Raw genomic sequence first — 22,349 nt, 5'->3', positions numbered from 1 at the left:
GGCTGTGCCCACTGCCCTGGGCAGCCCGTTCCATGCCCACCGCCCTCTGATGCACAACCTGTCCCTAACCCCCACCCGCCCCTCCCCTGACACAGCTCCATGCCGTTCCCTCGGGCCCTGTCGCTGTCACACAGAGCAGAGCTCAGCGTTGCCCCTCCGCTCCCTATGAGGAGCTGCAGCTACCATGAGGCCTCCCCTCAGCTCGTCTGCTCTGTGCTGCACAAACCCAGGGCCCCCAGTTCTCCTCATACATCTTACCCTCTAGACCTTTCATCAACTTCATATCTTTCCCTTAGATGTTCTCTAATAGCAGATCTGGACCTAAAAAATATAAAGATAAATAAGCAGCTCATGTCCTAATGAACTTGGAAGTCAAGTTGGACAGATAGGAACCTATGGCACCAACAAATATCTGCTTGTGCTGGAAAGCAGAAATTGAAAAATAATAGAAATACTCTCAACAATAATTGAATTATTCAAGAGCAGAGAATTCCTGGACATAAGAGAACCAAAGACTGACAGCAGTTCTTGTATCACTGCAAAGAGGTAATACAATTCTTTTCATTAGTAACCTCAAATGATTTTTTATGGAGAAGATTCCAGGGAGACCTCATTGTGGCCTTCCAATACTTGAAGGGAGCGTATAAACAGGAGGGAGAATGATTGTTTACATGGGTGGATAGGACAAGGGGGAATGGTTTTAAACTGAGACAGGGGAAGTTTAGGTTAGATATTAGGAGGAAGGTTTTCACACAGAGGGTGGTGACGCACTGGAACAGGTTGCCCAAGGAGGCTGTGGATGCCCCATCCCTGCAGGCATTCAAGGCCAGGCTGGATGTGGCTCTGGGCAGTCTGGTCCGGTGGTTGGCGACCCTGCACATAGCAGGGGGGGTTGAAACTAATTGATCATTGGCCTTCTGGGCTGCATATGCACATTGCCAGCTCATGTTGGGTCTTTTATCCACTGACATCCCCAAATCCTTCTCCTCAGGGCTGCTTTCAAGCCATTTACTGTCTAGCCTGTATTTGTGCTGGGGATTGCCCAGACCCTGGCAAAGAATGCTGCACTTGGAATGCAAATACTATCCATATCCTATTATTTTTGCTGTGTTTTTTATGTCAGACTGAGAAATGTGTGCAATATAAAACCATGGACTGTGTTTTTGGGTTGGGCACCTCATGGGACTTATTTATGCCTCTTTCAAGACAGTCTAATTCTCACTGGTATTTAGGAAGAGGTTCTTATGAGGTGTTCAAACCCAGCTAGACACTGTCTGGGTTAGGTGGCTGCTGTAAGTCATTCTCCTGAGGCTCATATATCACATCTGGCTACCTTAATAACAAACAATTAAATTGTATTTAGGTACAACACACATTTGACTATAAACCTTTCAGAGTCCGTAAAAAGTGTAACAACTCTTTTAAGGAAGGATACACGTTTAAGACAACTGACTACTCCGTACTCTTGCAGAAGTGGAAGGTTAGATCAGAGTTAGTTTTTTTTTCACTTCACGAAGTCCATATATTAGGAGTAGCATGCAATTCTAAAACATGATATGTTGCTTTCAAAACCTGCTTCATCACCCTGTATTCATCTTGCCAACACAACCTTCAGAATCTAAAAGCAGCAAAATCGCATAAATTCAAGTGAATATAATAGGTATAGGTAAGAAGCTCTGTTCTTAATATAGATGCTCATTAAAATTTAAAAAATGTTTTCTGCTTGTCACTAAATAACATGTGCTTTAAAAATGTTTGCCACGATTAATTATTTAGCTACAGACAGTAAACAGGTACAGTAACATACTTTGGAAGCAATGCCTGTGCCTGCAAGTAATGAGTTCTCAGATATTATCAAATAAATATCTAATAGTTATTTACAAGACAGATTTTAATAGGCTTCCCTTCGGTGTTCTGACTTTATGAGGTATCACAAAAGAAAGCAAAACATCCTTAAAAGACCTACACCTGTAACTTCGAAAAGAGCTTCAGTGGTTGAAAGGTTTGTTATAAATTAAAGTGAGCCCTAAAAGCAATGGCCTAAAACTGATGAGCATGGCAATGAAGGAAAGACAATTTTTATTTTTATTTTTCAATTTTAGGTCAAGGTGCAGTATTAAACTGCAAAAGCATTCAGAATTCAGAAAGTACTCTTGCATAGGAATCCACCACCTTTTTTTTTTCCTGTGGAAAAGAGAAATGGACTTGACTGAGATATGAGGAGTTTGCTCTTGAAACACAGAACATACGCAGGCAGAGCAATATTCTAATGGTAGCTGAGCCAAGGAATAGAGTCTGTGTGTTTATAGCCACATAACAGATTTTTGGTATTTAGTATTTCAACAGGTGTCACATCTAAGTACATGTTGGTACTTATTGCTGAGGTATAAAAAATTGTAGTAGCATTAGATTTATCCTCATTTTTTTCTCAGTTGTTCCTTCCCCATCTCATCTTTCCCCTGCCCTTTAAAGTTCATGTTAAAAATGGTATTGTTGCCTGTATTTGATAAGTAGAAACAGAGATGGATTAAAAATACGTGGCAGCCAGCAGTGCTTTCTAGCCTCCAGACCCAAAGCCAGGTATGCACTCAATCCATACCTAGAGCTGAAACCAAGCTGGGAATGTGTCTCTTCATTTTTGTCACTCAAGCCCCACCCCAGATCTACCTTTTGTGAACTAAAAGTAATTTGCCTGTATCCCTGCTATGAGCAGTTCCTGAGGGAATGCCAGACACAACAGAAATAACTTAAGGTCATGCAAATATGTGGCAATGTTGGATACTGAAGATCTGGTTGCCTTGAATCTCAGTCCAGTATTCCAACTGTGCAACAAACTTTTCTACAGTGAGACTTGTCCTTATCTGTGGGTGCAAGAAAGCAAGGGAATTTAATTTTCTTGATAACCCATCTCCACAAGATAATCTAGTAAAGTATCACAAAGAAATACTTGATTATCCCACAGTTCACAAATACGTATTTGATTTTATGTAATTGATTTTATATATTTGAGACCCTGAAGCCTACTATGATGAAAACATTTTCCTTTTTTCTTCTCTTCTGTAGCAGAGAACAATCAGTCACCCACAGGATCACCATTCTCAGAATAAAGATGGCATGTGGAAACTGTCTTTATTATTACACAAATTCCACCTCACATAGTCACCATTTCATTTCTTTGTTTCAAGGCAATCAAATTATCTCAGAGTCAGATGCTGACATACGTTAATATGGCCTGAAGCATGGGTAAAGCAACAAGACAGCTGTCAGCACTTGAAAGAAGGCATTTTTTAATTTCTTCTACACTCTGGATTCTTAAGTCACTATCAGTTTCAAAACACGGATAGCTCTATGTCCATATTTTTATGTGTGGATGGTGAAATTGAAGAGCATTTTAAAAAGGCTTGGCTTTCAGGCTGGAAAGGTCAGTCTGTTAATTTCTTTGAAGAATTCTATCCATTATTTAAAGCAGAGCAGGAGAGTGATGACATTAGGCAACCATCTAAATCTAGAAAGTGTACTACATATTTTTTTTAATCACTTACTTATAACTAGTTTGAAACATGTTGATTGCAACTAACTGACTACAGTCAGAACTAATGCAGTCTTACAGATATTCTGGTACTTCTCTGTAAATTCAAATGCAATGTAGGGACTCCCTTGTCTCACACACATTAGTAGCAAATGATTTTTAGCTTTTCAAGAACGTTAACTTTAGCATGCTAAAGAAAGAGCTACTTAAGTAGGCATTACTATTTCTTAACTGACATTTCTGAAGTTCAGCATAAGATAACAGACTGAAGATATCATAAAAAAGCTGATAGTCATTTATTTCAAAATGTATGTAACCATAGGAGTTATATTTCATGTAAACACGTGTAGCATTGCTAATAACTTGAAGTTTTGTTATTCACAAATTTAGGGCTTATTACCGAAGTGCAAATGTTAGGAGTTCATGATTTAGTTTTTCTTCAGACTAATGATTATATTTAGGTAGAAGGGTAATTCTCCTAGATAGTGGACATCTCTTTCCATAGCGGTCCATTTACTTTGATGAGACATCAAATCTTCCTTGAAGGGATCTCTCTCTTAGAGCTGTTAAAATTCACTTTCAGAGGGTGTAAGCTCAATTCTGTTTTCTACTAATTCCTCTGGCACTGGCTGGATCCCTAATAATACCTACCAGTCAGAGGGTCTCTTTGCCACCTAGATCCACATTACTGGCCCCAGCATCCCAACATCAGAGCATCCAGGTGACAATGTTCTCGTTTCGGTGTTGTGTATAGTCTTTTCACATCTTGAATCTCATCCATTTTTAGAGCGCAGATAGTGGTGGTGGTCTCCTCATCTTAAAGGACTCCACATAGCAGCTTTCCTTCTTCAATACTTTCCCACTATATGGCAAAACTCATCAGTGAATAAGGTGTATCTCTTTTCACTCTCTGGTAATTCATTGTATGGCGGGGGTCTCTTCCGCACATCACCTCTTCTGCTGATGATATTCCAAAGTTCTTACTTTCAGGCCAGTCCACGATCACTTCCAAGATTCCTGGACGATTAGTATTCCCCATCCAAGCCCACTATGTAATCAACACAATCCACTTACTCCAAGTACCACAGTGTGAGGAGGGGACCTTCCCTTTAAACATCCAATTTAGCACTGATAGTCAAGGTTCTAAGTTGCACTTCCGTACCAATCATGTCTGAAGCAGCCCCAACCCCCTCGTATGCTGTAATATCTCTTTTTCAGTTGCAGCATAGCACCCTTTGGACCCTCCACATCCTCACCTCAAAAACTCATGAGGTCAACCCCAAGTCTCCCCTGAAGTTTTTTGTGAAAGACTCTAAAGTGAGGCCTTTCTCCCAAGCTGCAGTGTAGAACATCTCATTCAGACTGGTCCCAGGGCTACTGCACAGGCTCTCTCCCACTTAATTTGTTCAAAAGGCTGTTGTTCAGGGCCCCACGAATGTAGATAGACTCTATTCCCTCATGACTCGATGGCATCAGGGTGCACTGTGCACCAGTGTCTACCAGAGCCCCATATTTCTGTGGTTTTGATGTGCCAGGCTACTGAATCCACACAGTTCAATACACTTAATTGTCCCTTTCCTCCCCTGGCTGGGGGCAGGCCCCCTCTAATTATAGTATCCATCATTTATTTGAAATCTTGTTCAATCTATTAATTAAGAGATACTTGCATAGATCTGAGAAACCAAAAAATCCTGCAATATTTAAAAACCTAACTGTAGATTATGACATGGTTATGTAAGAAATTAACCAAAGTACAATAAAATTTTAGTGAACTGTTGTTTGCTATTTATAAGGTTAGACTGTAGGTGGAAAAAGACAAGTTATAGTCCAAATATGAAAACTTCAAAATATTTTTACTGAAATCAACATTCAAAGATTTTGAAGGCCACTTTCTCATTTGGTTATTTCTAAATATTCATGAATTAATAGTGATTTATTTCCAGAAGTCAGAAGTCAACACCCTGCAGTTAGGCACTTTAAGAGCCTTTTGTTTTCCTAATCATTGCTTCCATCACTTCCCACTGCTCTTTGGTAACCTAAAAAGGAAAAAAGCGTTTTATTGGAATTTCATTTAATAGTTACACATCCAAGTACTTGAACAGAAAATAGCAGGCAAGAAGTTTAGTACCTCTTTCAAATGATTGAATTCTCCTGCCATAAAAACATATTCTCCACCATCCATTCTAATAACCTAGAGAAAGCATAAGCAGTGTATTTAACAACAGCATTTTTCTGTAGCGTTCCCTTGTTCTAAACTGTAAGTCATTTTTAGTGATTCAGATCAAACAAAATCCACACTCAAAATGACGTAATTCAATCTTTAAAAAAAAAAAAGTGTTTTGAAGGTGCTTAAAAAGGTTAATAATTAAAAGATTAATCATGATTTCAAATTTCAAAGTAATTTACTTGTTTCATTTCCGAAATACTATAATGTAACAGGCACTTAGAAAAATTCAGAAAAACTCAGACCATCATCAGGTGGACCGTATAAGTGGAATCAACTGTAACTTACTGCTCCATTAATCCAGCTTGCATAGTCACTGCAGAGATAGGCAGCAAGATTTGCAATTTCTTCTACAGTTCCCAGACGGCCACAGGGAATCCTCTCAATCATTTTCTTCTCAAATACGCCAGTTGGGTCAAGGCGGCTAAAAGCACCCTGAGAATTAAGAGAAACATATGAGATGTTTTAACTACATCAGAAATTAAAATCAGAGAGAGATTTAAGCTTAACATGGAAGTTAATTGTGAGCAAACAGCCTACACCACCTTTGTCAGTAGGATTTTAAAAAAAGTAGGAAAGAAAAAACATAATTTACTTCTCTTGCACCAATATGCATCTACTGTGGGTGGCAAGCTGGAATTTAACACCTGTTTGGGATAGTCACACAAACAAATGTGGTTATTTTCCCAAAACACCCCTAATATGCTATTGCTGTGTAAAAGGGAGAGAAAGAGCAGCAAAGTTACAGAAACAAAAAAATGCAACATAAAGGACAACTGAAAAGCAAAAATGGGGGAAAAAAAAACAAATTGTTGCAATGGCTAAAGAATTAAACTAAGTTCCTCTAAGCTTCTAATATCTGAATAGCTTAGAATTGCATGGGAAACAGAAGGCTTTTTTCCTGGCTCTTCCCAGCTACTCTACAAAGAAATAATTCCTCAAGCAGCATCAGTAACATTTATCTTAAGTTACTGAAGTTGTTAAAGTACACTCTAATTCAGTAATTACAGCTCCACTCACGCTACTTAAGCCTTCAATGGCCACGTTTTTAAATGGCAGTTTATAAGCTTAGTAGTATTGCTCTCCTATGCTTCTTCCTACTGTGATTTTCAACAGTGTTTTCTAAAGACATAGGAGTAACCTATAAGGCGGAAAGTCTTGATTTTGCAATATGCTTTTTAAGAAAAGCCAGTTCATAGTTTTATGCTTCCAGAGAAATTCTAACTTGGAACTAGTATGACAAATGTAATGCTTTATAGAGAAAACAGAGTTTCTCAAGTGGGAAATATGCTATTAGTTTAATTCAGAAACATTAACAGGAAGTAGCAATCTTGACGTTTAAAGTATTTAACTTGCCAAAAATTCTGAGAATCTATAAAACAAACTCATCTTGCTACAAGATACAGCAGATGCTGAAAGTTTATAGAGATTCAAAAAGGAACACAACAAATAGGATTAAAAAAAAAAAATCCATCAAGATAACCACAATATGAAGAGTTGTATGTATCAAACCCTTTGTGCCACAGATTACCAGAGGCTGGAAACAAATAATTAAGTGTCATTACATGTTTTTCCTATACCCTTGCCTACTTGGTACAAGGTCGGGAGAACTTTCAGTCCAATCCTATAATGCCGTTTTAACATTTTAACAACATTGCTGATACTGTCACTTATCTATCCTTACACTCAGAAAAGCTAAACATGAGCTGTCTGAAATAGCACGTAAAACTGACAAAACAAAAAAGTAGCAACTTTACACACTTGCCACCAAAACAACAGTAAAAAGAAAAAAAAAAATCAAGAAGCACTATACAGGTAGCTGTAATACCATTATTAGCTGTTATTGCTCATAACTGTAATATTTGGACTCTATGTGAAAGGGATTCTTCTCTCTCTTCTTGCAGCACTCGTCCCTTCTTCTTCCTGTTCCAGCTGGTCTGGATTACTTCCTTCAAATCCTCCAGTCCTCCTTTTCAGTCATATCAAAGCTTTCCATTTCCTTACTGCCTTATGTTTTCCTCTTTCTAGTTTTGTGATTCTCAACAAAACTAGTGAGTTTCTGTTCTCATAGACCTAAAAAAAGACTCTGAAATTTTGGAATTGAGATGCTTTGTTTAAAGAATTAGGAGTTCAAATAGAAATAGGCAATTGTACTCCATCAAGAACTCGCTTGAGAAATAATGTACAGCCTCAAATCTATATGAAAAAAAATATATTAAAATATTTTGGCACGTAATTCTTTAAAACACTCAAAGAAGGTCTATTTTACATTAGTATAGTAGCATTCTATTTTATAAACTAATTATTGAACAAGTTATTTATCATTATTCCAGCACAACCTTGGACTTCCAAAGAACTTATACTCTAATTTGGTAGTTACAAAAAAGATTAGACTACCTTAAGTGCAAGCCTGTACTACAAAGCATATTCAAGGCTGCATTTCACTTCATGCTATGTACCTTTGTTTTTATTGGGCCTGGTTGAATCACGTTGAATCTCATGCCATATTTACCCCACTCAGCTGCAAGAGACCTAAAAATGCATTAATAAAATGCATCAATATTTTTAAACACATTATTTTAGTAATGCTTTTTAAAAATAAATAAATAAATGAATCTTGCGTGCAAATACTAAAATATGAGTCCTGAAACAGGAAATACATGCAGGTGATGACGAAAAAAAGTGCACCCCAGTGGGAACGTTGCTCCTATAGTAGCAACTGACATAAGATGTTTTAAAACTATAATTTATTCCCAAATGCATCCGATGCTTTCCAGAGCCGTTGTAAATAGAACTACTTCAACCAAAGAAACACTGACTCCATTGTTACTCTCTTCCAACTACAGCAAATGGCTTTTGGGTGATTTTGTTCCATTCAAGAATAACAGAAGGAAAAAAAAACACTAAGCATGAAAACTCCTGATAATGACATTTGCTTCTACAAAACACGCACTCACATTTTCACTTTTTTGTCATGATAAAAATTATCACAGTAATAGCAGTTAGCACTTCATTCTGGAAGAAGCTGTCAGCATATTATTTTGTTGCAAGGATACTAGAGGCTGAAAGGTTCTCTGATCACATAATGGCATGGGAGGACTACACTAATTGTACCAACTAGCTCTGTTTTTATATTTATCCTATCACAGGGATGTGAAAAGCAACTTTTTGTCTATTACTCACTTGCTCATTGCTTCTACACCAGCTTTGGCAGAGGCACTTGGCATCACGAATCCTGAACCACTCTCTGCATAAATGGTTGTAATACAAAGGAATGCAGCTCCTGGAAGTTGCAAAAATATTAATAAACAAAAAACAACACATACGAAGATCAAACTTAGACAATAAGTTAAAAAGCAAGCTCAGTGGTATAGAAGTTTGCAGTTTCAGTGTAAGGGATGCCATCTGCTCTGAGTTGAAAGAAGATTTTTAGAAGAACTAGTCTTTTTTCCCCAATATTTTGAGTGTTAAGAGTTGTTCACCACACATGAAAACAGGCAATGATTAGGCTATTAAAGGCTAATTTCAGACTTCTACTGATAATGGGCCCAGGTTAAACAGAGCTGTGTTGAATGAACCTAACAGAGAAGCAAGAATAATAAAATTACAGCCCATAAGTTTGAAGTACACTTCAATTCATACATACATTTTATTTCTAAAGCTTATAAAAAAGAAAATATCTAAGCAATTAAGTCTTCTCACTTTGTGAGTGAGAATGCATAAATAATACACTAACAGATTACAAACCTCTTTTACAAGTCACTGCAAACTTACCATCTAAAAGCAGAGCTCTTCTATTATTTATTAAAGCACATTTAATATAGGTCACCCTGCAGTCCTAAAGTATGCGCTAATCTTCTTGTAACTGTCAGATGTATCACATCCTGATAGAGAGTCTGAAAGTATTCACATTGGGTAGAATTTCTATCACTTCAGAAATTAAAGTCTCTGCTCAAATAATAATAATTTTAAAAAAAAAGCAAACAAGCAAAAAGAAAATGAAAGCAGATAATGAAAGGATAAACAGATACACACCTGATTTACTCGCAAAAATATATCTAAAAACTAACAAACATATTTGTACAAAAGATGCTTACATACAAAATCCCCTAGAAAGAAGGCATGCAAGAAACAGCAAGAGAAATTTCTGTGTTTTGTAAGCTTAGTAGGGAAATGAAGAGAGACAGCATGAAGGTGAATGACTTCTATATCTTGCAGAATTTGAGGGCAGAAGTAGCAAAAGTAGTTTTAATTTAAGAGCAAGAGAGACAGACATTTTTAAAACTGTATTTTACATTATTACAAGAAGATGCTGTAAGCATCCATTAGGCCACAGAACAAACTATTAACATATTTGCTAGAATGATACAATGAAGCAGAGTTGAGGATGGGGTTTTAACTAAGAATGAACTACCTCATCAAATGACCAAAACTACTACAGACTTACAGAAATACATATACAACATTAAGTTTATATTGTTACCATTAATACAGTACAAACTTTATAAGAAGTAGAAAGCACTGAGTACATTTTGAGCGTTTACTCTGGAGTTAGAGGAATACAGTGCAAATAAAAAAGGATTAATTCAGCACAGTGGATGTACCTAGAGAACATCATTCGTAGGGCCATATGAAAAATCACGACCCACCTTATCACTTGAATGCTATTTGATGATATCATACTAGATGATCTTCAAAGTCCCTTTCAACCCAAGCCATTCTATGATTATATGACACTGATAAAAAAATAAATAAAAGCCTCAAAGGTAGTGTTTTCTAGTACTATTAGCCCAATACTACAGTTGTGAATTTTAATTATATATGCACAAGTCTAGGAGGAAAATGTTAAGTGATATTCTTTCTTGTTGTTCATTTAAATAAATGCCACATACTCAGCTTCTTAACAAAACCAACACAGATATAGAAGACCCAGGACAAATAACATATGCTTTAAAAAAAAGTTTCTTCAGTTTTACAAATGTTTTACAATTAATGTAAACTCTGCAAACAGATTTTCAAATGCAAGCTCTATATTCTGGGCCCAATTTAAAAGCAGACTCAATGATAAAATAACTGCTAACCAGTCCTGCTGTTTGATTCCTAAGAGTGGCTTCTTTCATACTAAACTGGCTATTATGCATAGCCACTGTAAGGGAAGGAAAGCAAGTAACAGTATGTTACAAGGCTTAGGCACTACTTAATGTAAAATGAAGATACCTTTTTGTACTTTAATGAGTTCCTTTCCAATTTCCAAAGTTACAAAGGCGGAACCGTTAAGCACAATATCAGTTATAGTTTTCCACGCATTAGGAGAAAGTCGTTCAGAAGGGGAAATAAAGTTTCCTGCTGCATTGTTTATCACAACCTGAAACACAAGGAGTTAATTAAAAATAACTCTTCCTGAGGGAAGGTCTCTCTAGATTACATAAATTTTCTATGACAGTCATTTTCTTCATACCTACTCAGAGCATTTTCAAAGACAGAAGTTTGTTACTTTCCCTACAACACTTACATTAGGATGTCCTGCCACTTGAATTAATTGAGCAACAGCATTCTTAACAGAAGCTGGATCTCTCACATCACACTGGATGGCATGGACCTGTACAACAATGGAAAGGCACTCTTAGGACTTCAAATGCTTATCGCACAAATTAAACAATCTCCCAGAAGCATATAATGCATCAAATATCTATAAGCATTTAAAGAGTAATTAACATTCTCAGTTCTATAAAATTTACCTTATTCCCCGTTTTAGAAGAAATTTCTTCTGCCGTTCCTTTCAGAACATCTAGCTTTCTAGAAATAATCATATATCAGTGAATTTCAATTAAATGCAATTACAATTCAGAAAAACAAAAGCTGATGAATGCTTTCTGAGCAGATATGAGCTAAGTTTTAAGAAGTGATACATGTGCATTTGTGCATATTGAAAATTTTCATGAAAACAGCTTCAAAATGAAAATATTTAGTAACTAACTTTCTGAAAGTGAATTAAAAATCTAAGTACCTTCTGTTTATTACTACTTAAAAGCAACTGTGAAATGACTATGGAAGGAGAACAATCTTAAACTAATCAAATGTATTAATTTAGCTAAAGTACTTTCCTTTTCAGTACGTAATCATAATTAACCCACCTTTATCTACTGCTCTGCTAATACTTTACAAGGGCCAGATTTCAAATACCTAAATTGCTACTTGGAAGAATGTAAGAACACTAATTTTGTTTTCCAAATGAAACTGCTTTTCTTGTTTTTACTATATCACTAAGAGAACTGTATAAAGATTATCTCTGTTAAGTATTAAGAGGAATTATTTTAATTCTTTATTGCTATTGAAATCTTTATAAAGAACATCTACACTAATACAGAACTGTTCAATAACATCCATTTCAATTTTGTGCTCTGTTTCATGCTTTAGTAGGATTTACGTCTAATATTCTGGGTTGTTTATTTTTCTGCCCCAACACACAAGGTTTCTCAAACTCTTCTCATCAGGTCTTCGATATTTCCCATACTACGCTATAATTTAAAAGTGAACAGAGCAAACAAAATAAACGGAGTAAATAAACTAAGAGAGTAAATAAAATAAATTTATCCAGCTGGTGAAGAAAAGAAACCAGACCCATTCAGCACTCAACAGTAAAAGCTCCAAAATGCATTCACTAATATTTACCGGCTTGCTATGACACATGTGGCACCCAAACTGGACAAAGCTGTTGTGATGCCTTTGCCAATCCCAGTACCTCCACCAGTTACAAATGCCACTTTTCCTTGAAAGGAATTTGGTGGCAACATCACTTTTTGAAGAGGTGAAAAGAATGCAGCTTGCGGAACTTTGCTCTCTTGCAGCAACACATTTGATCCACAGCTGAAGAACTGAAAGAAAGGAAAAAAAAAATTCAATTTCCATTTACAGGACTGTTACTAAAGATCAGATTTTCTTGTGAAAGAAACAACTTTACAGCTACCTCTCTGTTACACAAACTGAATACAAGAATGATTAGCTTGCATTTATGTTGAAGTTACTGAAAGCGCACCATAGTGTAAAGCAAATCCTAAACTAGTAAAGTAACTAAGCTACTTTTAGACATTCCTTTCCAACTACAAAAATACTGAGAACGTGTTTTAATCACAATTTTGATTATTTCAAATGTTAGCTATTCTTATGGCTGTCTGTTTTGTTCATATGTGGAAATACCTTACCAGCTAATTATTAGATTTACAGTAGAATTCGAGTTTCATAATCATATACATACTGAATACCATTTATAGCAAATTAGCCCTAGACTAACTAGCTCATTTTTGCAAGCAGATGTGTGGTTGGTACTTAATAAAACCAAACCAAACAACAACAAAGATAGCACCACTAGAGAAGAAAATTCATTGTTACGTTTGGTGATACATGTTCTAAGAAAACAGTATACAATGCTACTGCATAATATTAGTGCATGCAATAAGTTACACAAATCTTGCATATGCAATAAGTAATCTGCAGGGTTACCAAGAAGAACAGTCAAAAGGGTATTTCTGGAATCCCCAAATACTGGAGTACAGCCTCAAACTGAATGGCAAGCCTTGGCACAGCAGCATTACACAAATAGTTCAGAAATCCCCAAATTACTTGGAATATGAAACTTATCTCAATCTGAAACTGAAAACATTTCTAACTACAACAAAGTTATACTATTTCTTTAGGTGAGAAAAATTAGAAGATGTAGGGCAAATGAAGGTGATGACAAAGCCTTTATTTAAGAAATAGGCACACGAGGGAAAGATATCAAAAAGAATCGACTCACCCCTCCCGGTAGCAGCGCGCAGCCCGAGCCGAGCTGAGGAATGTGTCCCTCCCCCGTTCGTACCGCCGCGCCGCCGCACTCACACACTCACAGAGCCCACCCATTGGTTCAGGCTGTGACCCTGGAATTCCACTACACTCCACCCCTTCACAGCATGAACCAATGACTGAGCAGGTAGGGGGTGAGCCCCTGCAACCTGGTGGCCCAAGACACAATGCGCATCGCGACGCATACACAACACCCGCCGCAATATAGGATGTCAAAACAATAAAGGCAATCAGTGGCAGTCCCCTTCACGGTTCTGTTGGGCCAGTACTTGATGTTCTTTCTCGAGGCGTATCTTTTTCAAGGACCAGTAGCGCTTCTGATTCATGCTCTCCAGTCCCCAAAAGTTCAGCAGTGCGTCACAGGGTGTCATGATGTTTCCTCATAAGCGTGTTTGAGTGATGTTGCTCCTGCGGGCCATCCTGTGAACTTAAAACCTCAAGGGGAGTAAAACAGATGTTTAATAGGTACGAGGAGGGGTAGGTCCGCCCTCCACGGTAAGATGCAGGCTGTATTTCGGTCTTGAGTCAACACCTCTGCCTGTATCGGGGCACGTCCTGGCCTTCGATACCACACTCTTTGGCCCGAAATCTGCGACTGAATCACTATATCGGGTACCAAAGGGGGGGTTCTAATTTGCCACATGGACATGATTAATGTCCCCCTTGCAATGAAAACAGGGGTGTCAACTATTACCTCTGTTGGCCATACACCGATTACTGAAGGGTTTACTGATCCCCCAACCTCTAACAATCTCCCCCAAGGTGCAAGGAGACCACACCATTTTGGTCCTGCTTGCACCTTCCAAGGCCATTTTACCTTGTGTCTCCCGGGCTCTAGGTCATCAGGGGCAGGGAGCAGAAGATTATTCATTGTGCCAACTTGTGGCTTGAGTGAGGTGTCCTTGCTTGTAATTTGTATCCTAAGTGGGGAGGCCCAAGTTGTCTGCAGCATTTTTAAAGCACTGGGTCTGCCATCTCTTGGTCTCTCATTCAAGTCTCGCAGGGTTTCATAAAGCCTTTTGGTCCACCCCTGCAAGGACTGTGAATCTGCCTTCAGAGCAGCCTTCAGGATCCCATTGTATCTTTCTATTAGGCCTGCTCCTGTTGGATTGTAGGGCAGGTGAAACCGCCATTCAATGTTATTGTCTTCAGCCCACTTCTGCACAGTTGCACCTGTGAAATGTGTACCTTGATCACTCTCAATAACCTCAGGAGTCCCGTATGATGCCATCAATCTAGTTAGAGCTTTGATGGTATTGGCTTGGTTTGCCTTTGCTACAGGATAGGCTTGCATCAGTCCACTCGCTGTATCGACACAAGTTAGGGCATATCTGGCCCCCTCAGATCGAGGAAGGGGACCTATATAATCGATCTGCCATCGCTGTAATGGGTTGTGTCCTCTAGCGAGATGGGCCGTAGTTTCCGGCAGAGGTCTTGGTCTCATTCGCGAGCAAGCGTCACAGTCCTGACATGCCTGGACAATATCTGGTAACTGTATGGGCAACCCCCATGCTTTAGCTGCTGCCCACATGGTTTTCTGTCCTGCATGCCGTAATTTCCGATGCAGCCAGTGAGCTATGTCTTCTGATGGTGTACTTCCCAACCATCGGACTCGAGCCAGTGTGTCAGCTTCATCATTGCCTGGTGACTGCAAGGGTTGATGTCCAGAGACGTGGTATGCTCGTACGGTCCTGTGCCTAACCACGTTCCATATATCAACCCACATATCTTTGCCCCAGATAGGTCGGGCATGGATTGTCCAATCCTGAGTGGCCCACTGTGCTATCCAGAGCGTGAGCCCTCGGTAGACTGCCCAACTATCTGTGCAGATGTTTAGTGCACTGTTGCCAGGCTCTTGAGTTATCACCATCCACACAGCTCGTAGCTCAGCCCACTGGCTACTTTGTCCATCCCCTTCTTCAAACCATATTGTTTCAGTTGAGGGATGGTATGCGACAGCTCGCCACCTACTTGGGTTCCCTCTGCTGGATCCATCTGTATACCAGGCATCTTCTGGGATAGGGTATTTTCCCTCCTGTACAGGACTCTTTTCTGGACAAGTAACCACTATTTCCTCAGGTGTCTCGCTGTGATATGTTACTGGCCCAAGTATCTTTTGAAGTTCTTCCTTCAGTGGAGATGATGACAGGCGGCTTCTTTGGCTAAGATAGGCAACCCAGCGTGCTACTGTTTGTGATTGGGCCACCCCGGTCTTAGGAATGTGAGTTAGGTCTTTTACCCACCCCTGAATTGGTAAAGTTGTTTTGACAATAACCTCTGCGGTCTGAGTTATTGGTTCTACTGCCTGCAATGCAGAATAGGTAGCCAATAACTGCTTTTCAACCATGCTGTATCTCTCTTCTGCTCCATGCCAAATCTGTGACCAGAACCCAATTGGGATTCGAACAGAACCCTGGCGCTGCCACAGCCCCCAGCCAAACCCTTCTTGGGTCACATGCACATCTAGTTCGGCTGGAAGGGTTGGATCAAATATACCTAGCGCCTGGGCCTGTTTAACAGCTATTTTTGCTTGCTGGAAGGCTTCTTGTTCTGTTCTACCCCAATCCCATACTTGGCCTTTTTTTGTTAATCGATATAAGGGTTTTAGCAGTTGTGCTAAGTGGGGAATAAAGGATCGCCAATATCCTAATATACCCAAAAACTCCTGCAACTGCTTCGGTTTCGTAGGAACCGGGAACGCTTGGATCTTATCAATGATCGCACTGGGTAACACCTTAGTCTTACCTGACCAGACAACACCCAGGAATTTAACTGATAGCCCTGGTCCTTGTACTTTTTGTGGGTTTATAGCCCATCCTTTTTCCTGTAAATAAGTAATTAATGATGGTACTGTCTTTTCTAATGCCTCGATTGAGTCAGATGTTAACATCAAATCATCGATGTAGTGGAACATTTTGACAGTAGATGGTTTGTTCCAATTTGCCAAGTCACTTGCCACCAAATTATGACAAAAAGTAGGTGAATGCACGTACCCCTGAGGTAGAACTTGAAAAGTCCACTGCCTGCCCTCCCACGTGAATGCAAACTGGTCTTGGGACTCCTTAGCAATTGGAATGCTGAAAAATGCATTTGCTAGATCCAGAACGCAGTGGTATGTTTCTATTTCTCTACTTAATGTATCCATGAGGGAAGCGATGTTGGGTACAGCTGCATGGATCGGTGGCGTGACTTTATTTAGTTCTCTGTAGTCTACTGTCATTCGCCACGTACCATCTGGTTTCCTGACTGGCCATATGGGGGAGTTGTATGGGCTGTGTGCAGGTCTAATAATCCCTACTCTCTCCAGCTCCTGCACAGTCTTGGTAATTTCTTGTTGCCCACCCGGGAGTCTATACTGCTTTGTATTTGTGATCCGGCGTGGTTGTGGCAAACAAATAGGTTCAATTTCTGCATGACCCCTTATGATTGCCTGCACTGCCCGGATACTAATACATCTTTCCCTTAATCTGAACTCTCCCACAGTGGTTTGGAGAGTCAAACCCGACAGGATATCAATCCCCAATATATACTCTGGAATTGGGGCAATAGACACCTTGTACTCCCGGGGTGGTAGACGCCCAACCCCCAATTTCAACCATGTTTGTGTTACGGGGATCATCTGCCCCCCGAACCCACCTATCATTGCCTTAGAGCCTGAAAATTGGTTTGGGTCACCATATATAATTGATGTTTCTGCCCCAGTATCTACTAATGCCATAACCCGCTGTACATTCTTTCGGGACCAATGAATCGTTAGTTCAACGTAGGGTCTCCGGTCTCCTCTGGAGACCCTAGTCTTGGGGAATTTTGGCTCCGCTGTCAAGCCATCAGCTGTGCAATCCCTAAGTCTTTTTCCTCTGATGGCTCAACTGTGGCTGCCCGGGCAACCTGAGGAGGTTTACGTTTTTTTGATGGGACTATGAAGTCTTCTAGATTCCACGTATTTTGTGGAATCCGTTCTATGAGTCTAACTCCTTCCCTTTTAGGAGAGCGTTGGAATCTCTGACTGTTTGGTAACTGTTTCCATAGTTGTAATAAGACCTGGTTAGGCTGTCCATCGATCTTTTGAAATTGAACTCCAGCCCTAATCAAGTCAGTAAACATTTGTTTTCTTGAGACCCTGATGGGTCCAGATTGAATTACACTAGGGGCAGGTCTCCTAGGTCGTGGTGGCGGATGGATGTCCGACTTTTCCACCACCATTCGGACATTGCGCCTGGCGCGCAGGCGCTCTGTCTCCCCCAGATCTGCCACCAATTGGGCGGCCTGTTGTATAATGGCCTCTGAGGCTACTAGGGGATTTAGTATGGATACCAAAATTCCATACTGATGTGGTGGAGCCTGCTGCAGGATGAGGTCCCTCATTCCTGCGGAAAATTTTATCATATCTGGGCTCTCAAAATTGTCCTCATAAATTGCCTCCTTCATACCTAGTTCTCGGATATAATTTTGTAAGTCCTCCATAGAGGACCACAGGCCAGTATTTAACGGTATGTCCGTTTTATTTGCCCATGTCACACGGCATGCGGCCATTAACCATGCAATCAGTGAATGATTTTCTTCATTGTGTTGCACAGCCGCATATAGTCTTTGCCTGAGGGCCGGGTGAGTAGTAATTGATGCCAGTTTTGAGATTTCTGGCCCATTCACCACAACACTTTCTGCCCCCATGTCATATAGTCTGAGTAACCATGCTGGCACACTCTCTCTCGGTCTTTGTCTAAAGCGTTGTACTAAATCCATTAATTCAGCTGCCGTGTATGGGCGAGCTGTTACATGTAGTGTGCTCTGGGCAGGGGGCCACTGGTCAGGGGGCAGCCCCGCTGGCCTGTCCTGCGTTTTTTTTGTTTTTTGAGTTACAACTGGTCGGATCTCAAAGGGATCAAGCTCTAGTGGAGCCTCAAGATCTGACTTCTTAGTGCTTTCATTTTCTGAGTCCAGTTCATGTGGACTCTCTTGTATAGGATCCCCAGTTATTTCTAGAGAGATGTTTCGGATTTTTTGTACCGGGATTATAGGGTTAGGTTTTTTCCCTCTCAAAATTGCAACCTGTCTTTCTAGTTCTTCCACACGGTCACGTAATAGTTGATTTTCATCAGTGAGAACCCCTTCAGTTATATTTAGCCGGTTCAAGGCCATCAGCAGCGGCCACGCCACCGTGGAGGCAGCTAACTGTCGTTCTCGTGTAGTGAGTACGTTTTTGTTTAGACTACTGAAATACTCAGCCAGGCGGGCTGGGGATTCCTGAACATTTCCTGCATCCCGTAGGGGACCCCATTTTTCAATAATACAGGCAATCCCGTGATATGGGGATCCTAGGAATCCCGGGATGTGCCCTGGCAAAACCTCACTTATGGGGCTAGCCTTTCCCCATCCAAACCATCCCATGAAATTGTTCAAAAATGTCATGGTAATTATTTTAAGAGGCTTATAATTGGGTATCTTTAAAGATATTTGGCTGCCTGGCTCGCCAAAATGTAGGGCAAATGAAGGTGATGACAAAGCCTTTATTTAAGAAATAGGCACACGAGGGAAAGATATCAAAAAGAATCGACTCACCCCTCCCGGTAGCAGCGCGCAGCCCGAGCCGAGCTGAGGAATGTGTCCCTCCCCCGTTCGTACCGCCGCGCCGCCGCACTCACACACTCACAGAGCCCACCCATTGGTTCAGGCTGTGACCCTGGAATTCCACTACAGAAGGACTTAAGCTATATTTATCTTCTTTAATACTAATTTGTAATTAAATCTTTAATGCATCCTTTTGTCTGCAGAAGCTTCTAGTATAATTTCAGGAAGGTTTCATGGTTACTTTTGCGTGGCACTGCTCATAAAAAACACAACAGGAAATGTGTTGAAGGAGGAAAGGCTACTTTAAAACAGCACAAATTGAACAATAAATAACTTGTGGCATGTACAAACTCCCATTTGCAACACTGAAATTAACAGGTGACACTGCTAGCAATAGCTGAATAGTCTATCAGCTGGAGTCGAGGTGTCACTGGGACTCTCTTTCCATCAGGTCAGTGGGATAAACTCTCCAAAGGGGTTTGGTGCTGACGGACACAGCCCTCTTCTTTGCTCACCACCACAGGGACTGCGCAAGCAGCTCCTGCTGAAGGGAAGGCGCCAGAAAGTGGCCCACAAAGCACGGGGTATTGCAGCAAAGTTAATAAGTGTCTCTAATAGCATTGAGCCCGCGTATTTCAGCAGCCTGCTCGGGGCCTCGACACTGGTTTGCACAAAGGGCTTCCTTGAGAGGATTCGTTCCAATTAATCATTCCAGCACCAAAGGTCAAGGTTCTAAATTAAATTACAGGTATAAAGAGAAGTATAAAGAAGCCAGGTAACACGAACAGGAGAAAAAACAGCAGAAACTAACTCCCCCAGCACCAGAGGGTGGAAGTGAATCACGGAATTACCACAAAAGGCTCTCCCGGAGAAGCCTTTCCTAAGAAGGCACGCCCCCACAAAGCGCGCGTGGCTCTGCTCCGACCTTTCACCTAGATGGCATCATGCACTGCTGCAGCAGGTTTCGCTGTGCTCAAAGGGTAGCGGGGAGAAATAGGCAGGGGGCGCGTCCCGGGAAGCATGGGGTGCTGAGAGGGTATAGGAGTACCCCAGCCCTGAGGATTCCTTGGCCCGCCCTGAGCTCCGTGAGAGCGGGCAGCGCCTTACCCGCCTGGTGCCGGGAAAGCGGACTGAGATGTTGCCGCGGAGAGCGCCTCGGCCGATCATTGCCGCCGCCATCTTGCGCGCTGGAGGTGGGGCTGTGCGCCTGGGCGGTGCGGCGCAGTCTGGCCGTCCCCGGCCCCTCTCAGCCCTGCCCGCGGCCGCGGAAGGGGCGCTTCTGCCTCAGCGGCTGGAAGAGGCGGGGCGGCGAGTTCGAGTCTGCGGCACCAAGCTAGAGCCGGGCCGGCCTCGGGCTCGGCTTCTGCCATCGCCTCAGGAGCTCGAGTTGCACTGTGTGCTATTCGAAAGACACTGACGCTTTATAAATAATATTCAGTTTGGGTGGTACTTAGGAGTATAGGAAGAATTTAAGAATACGGTAAATATTCAAGCATCCAGTCTCTGGTTGATAACAAGTTGGGAGGTTTACAGGGCAGAAAATACCCATTTTTTAATATTTTTTTCTAATTTTGTGGGGTAACCTGAGCAATTGTAAGAATGTAAATGTTACACCTGTTGGTGAAAAAAAAAGTCGTTAAAAGCAGTAACACCTAAAAAAGCATGGTCTGAAAGCATCTAACTAGCACTAGTTTTCTGCAGGGATAATTGCCTCAATAATTTGTTATAGAAATGCCATGAGCAAATCAGTACGTAAGTGTTGGCAAACATGCTTCAGGCTTTCAAGGGCCTGGCCAGGTGTGACAGTGGTTGTAAACTTGGATTCCCAGAGTTTCTGCCATTCAAACTACCCCAATGAAAGAAACATTAACCCCTCGTGATGAAGTTTAGAAATAGTCCAAGAAACTGTTGATACAAAAGGGTACTAAGAAAAAAATCCCCAGCCGAGTGTAGGTATCTAGAAGGAGAAAACTGGTGCACTGAAGACATGGTCATGATGCAGGTCTATGTTTCTGTTCAGGGTAAAAGATGAATGGTGGATCACCTCAATGTTCTATTTAGGTACTGTTTCACTGGGCTTGATGGACTGTGGTGCTGTTTCATGAGTTAATATATTGAGTTAAGCCTGTTGCCTGTATGGGTATCTGAAAGCCTCTTTATGTGCTGGTAGTCACTGAGGAAATTAAGTTTTGAACCCTGATGAATCATTTTTGATCAGGAAGATGAAGGAATACGTGGAGAACCAAAAACTTAAAGAACGGGCATTCCTTTGATCAATCAGGATTGGAGAAGCAGTGAGAAACTCAAGAAGTCTAGAAGATAACCTGGATTCAATGGGAAAATAATAGCAGAAGATAAAATTGGATAAATGTAGGGAAATGGAGAGTACAAACGTTATAATATGGTTCACAGGATTCATACAGTTTCTTATGATGATGATTTGTCATATGAGATTGTTATCACAAAAGCCAAGCCAAAAGGATAAATAAGACAGAATAATGATAACGAACAGTACAGAGAATATTTAAGCACCATTATACAAAGCTGAAATATACCCTCATCTAGGATACACCATAGATTTTTGGTCACCCTAGTGCAAAATGGAAATTGCAAAGTTATTAGGGACTGAAAAAGTAGTGAGTAAAGACAATGAAGAAAACTTGTTCCAAAAGATATTAAGGAACTGGGGTCATTTATCTCAGAGGAAATGCAGGAGGAAAGATATGAAAAGGGAACATTTAAGGACAAAGAGTGCTTGAAGTCATCATACATGGAGATTAGGGCGACAGATGATCGGAGGGCTGGAGCACCTCCCCTATGGGGACCTCTCCCCTATGAGAGAGCTGGGGCTTTTCAGCCTGTAGAAAAGAAGGCTCTGGGAAGGGGACCTTACAGTGGCCTTCCTGTACCTGAAGGGGCCTACAGGAAAGCCGGGGAGGGACCTTTTATAAGGGCAGGCAGCGACAGGATGGGGGGAAATGACTTTAAAGTGGAAGAGGGTAAATCAAGACTAGATATTAGGAGGAAATTCTTTTTTGTGAGGGTGGTGAGACGCTGGAACAGGTTGCTCAGAGCAGCTGTGAATGCCATCCCCCTGGAAGCATCCAAGACCAGGTTGGATGGGGCTGTGAGCAACCCTGTCTAGAGGGAGGTGCCCCTGCTTAAAGCAGGGGTTGGAACTAGGTG

At 40.9% G+C, this 22,349-nt stretch overlaps 1 protein-coding gene across 1 annotated transcript; it reads right to left on the bottom strand.

Annotated features, from left to right (window-relative positions):
* Positions 1-5,363: 5,363 nt before the first annotated feature.
* DECR1 (2,4-dienoyl-CoA reductase 1, mitochondrial) lies at positions 5,364-20,363 on the bottom strand. Its single transcript, XM_418328.8, has 10 exons — positions 20,271-20,363; positions 12,426-12,628; positions 11,492-11,549; positions 11,266-11,352; positions 10,971-11,118; positions 8,937-9,036; positions 8,213-8,285; positions 6,042-6,188; positions 5,658-5,720; positions 5,364-5,565 (listed from the first exon to the last, which is right to left on the bottom strand). The coding sequence occupies exons 1-10, from the start codon at positions 20,340-20,342 to the stop codon at positions 5,506-5,508; spliced, it is 1,011 nt and encodes a 336-aa protein (XP_418328.2). The 5' UTR covers positions 20,343-20,363; the 3' UTR covers positions 5,364-5,505.
* Positions 20,364-22,349: the final 1,986 nt, after the last annotated feature.

Source organism: Gallus gallus, chromosome 2 (genome assembly GCF_016699485.2).
Source record: "Gallus gallus isolate bGalGal1 chromosome 2, bGalGal1.mat.broiler.GRCg7b, whole genome shotgun sequence".
Lineage (NCBI taxonomy): Eukaryota > Metazoa > Chordata > Aves > Galliformes > Phasianidae > Gallus > Gallus gallus.
Note: the sequence above shows the minus strand (reverse complement) of the source record. Positions and strands in the feature narration are given on the sequence as shown.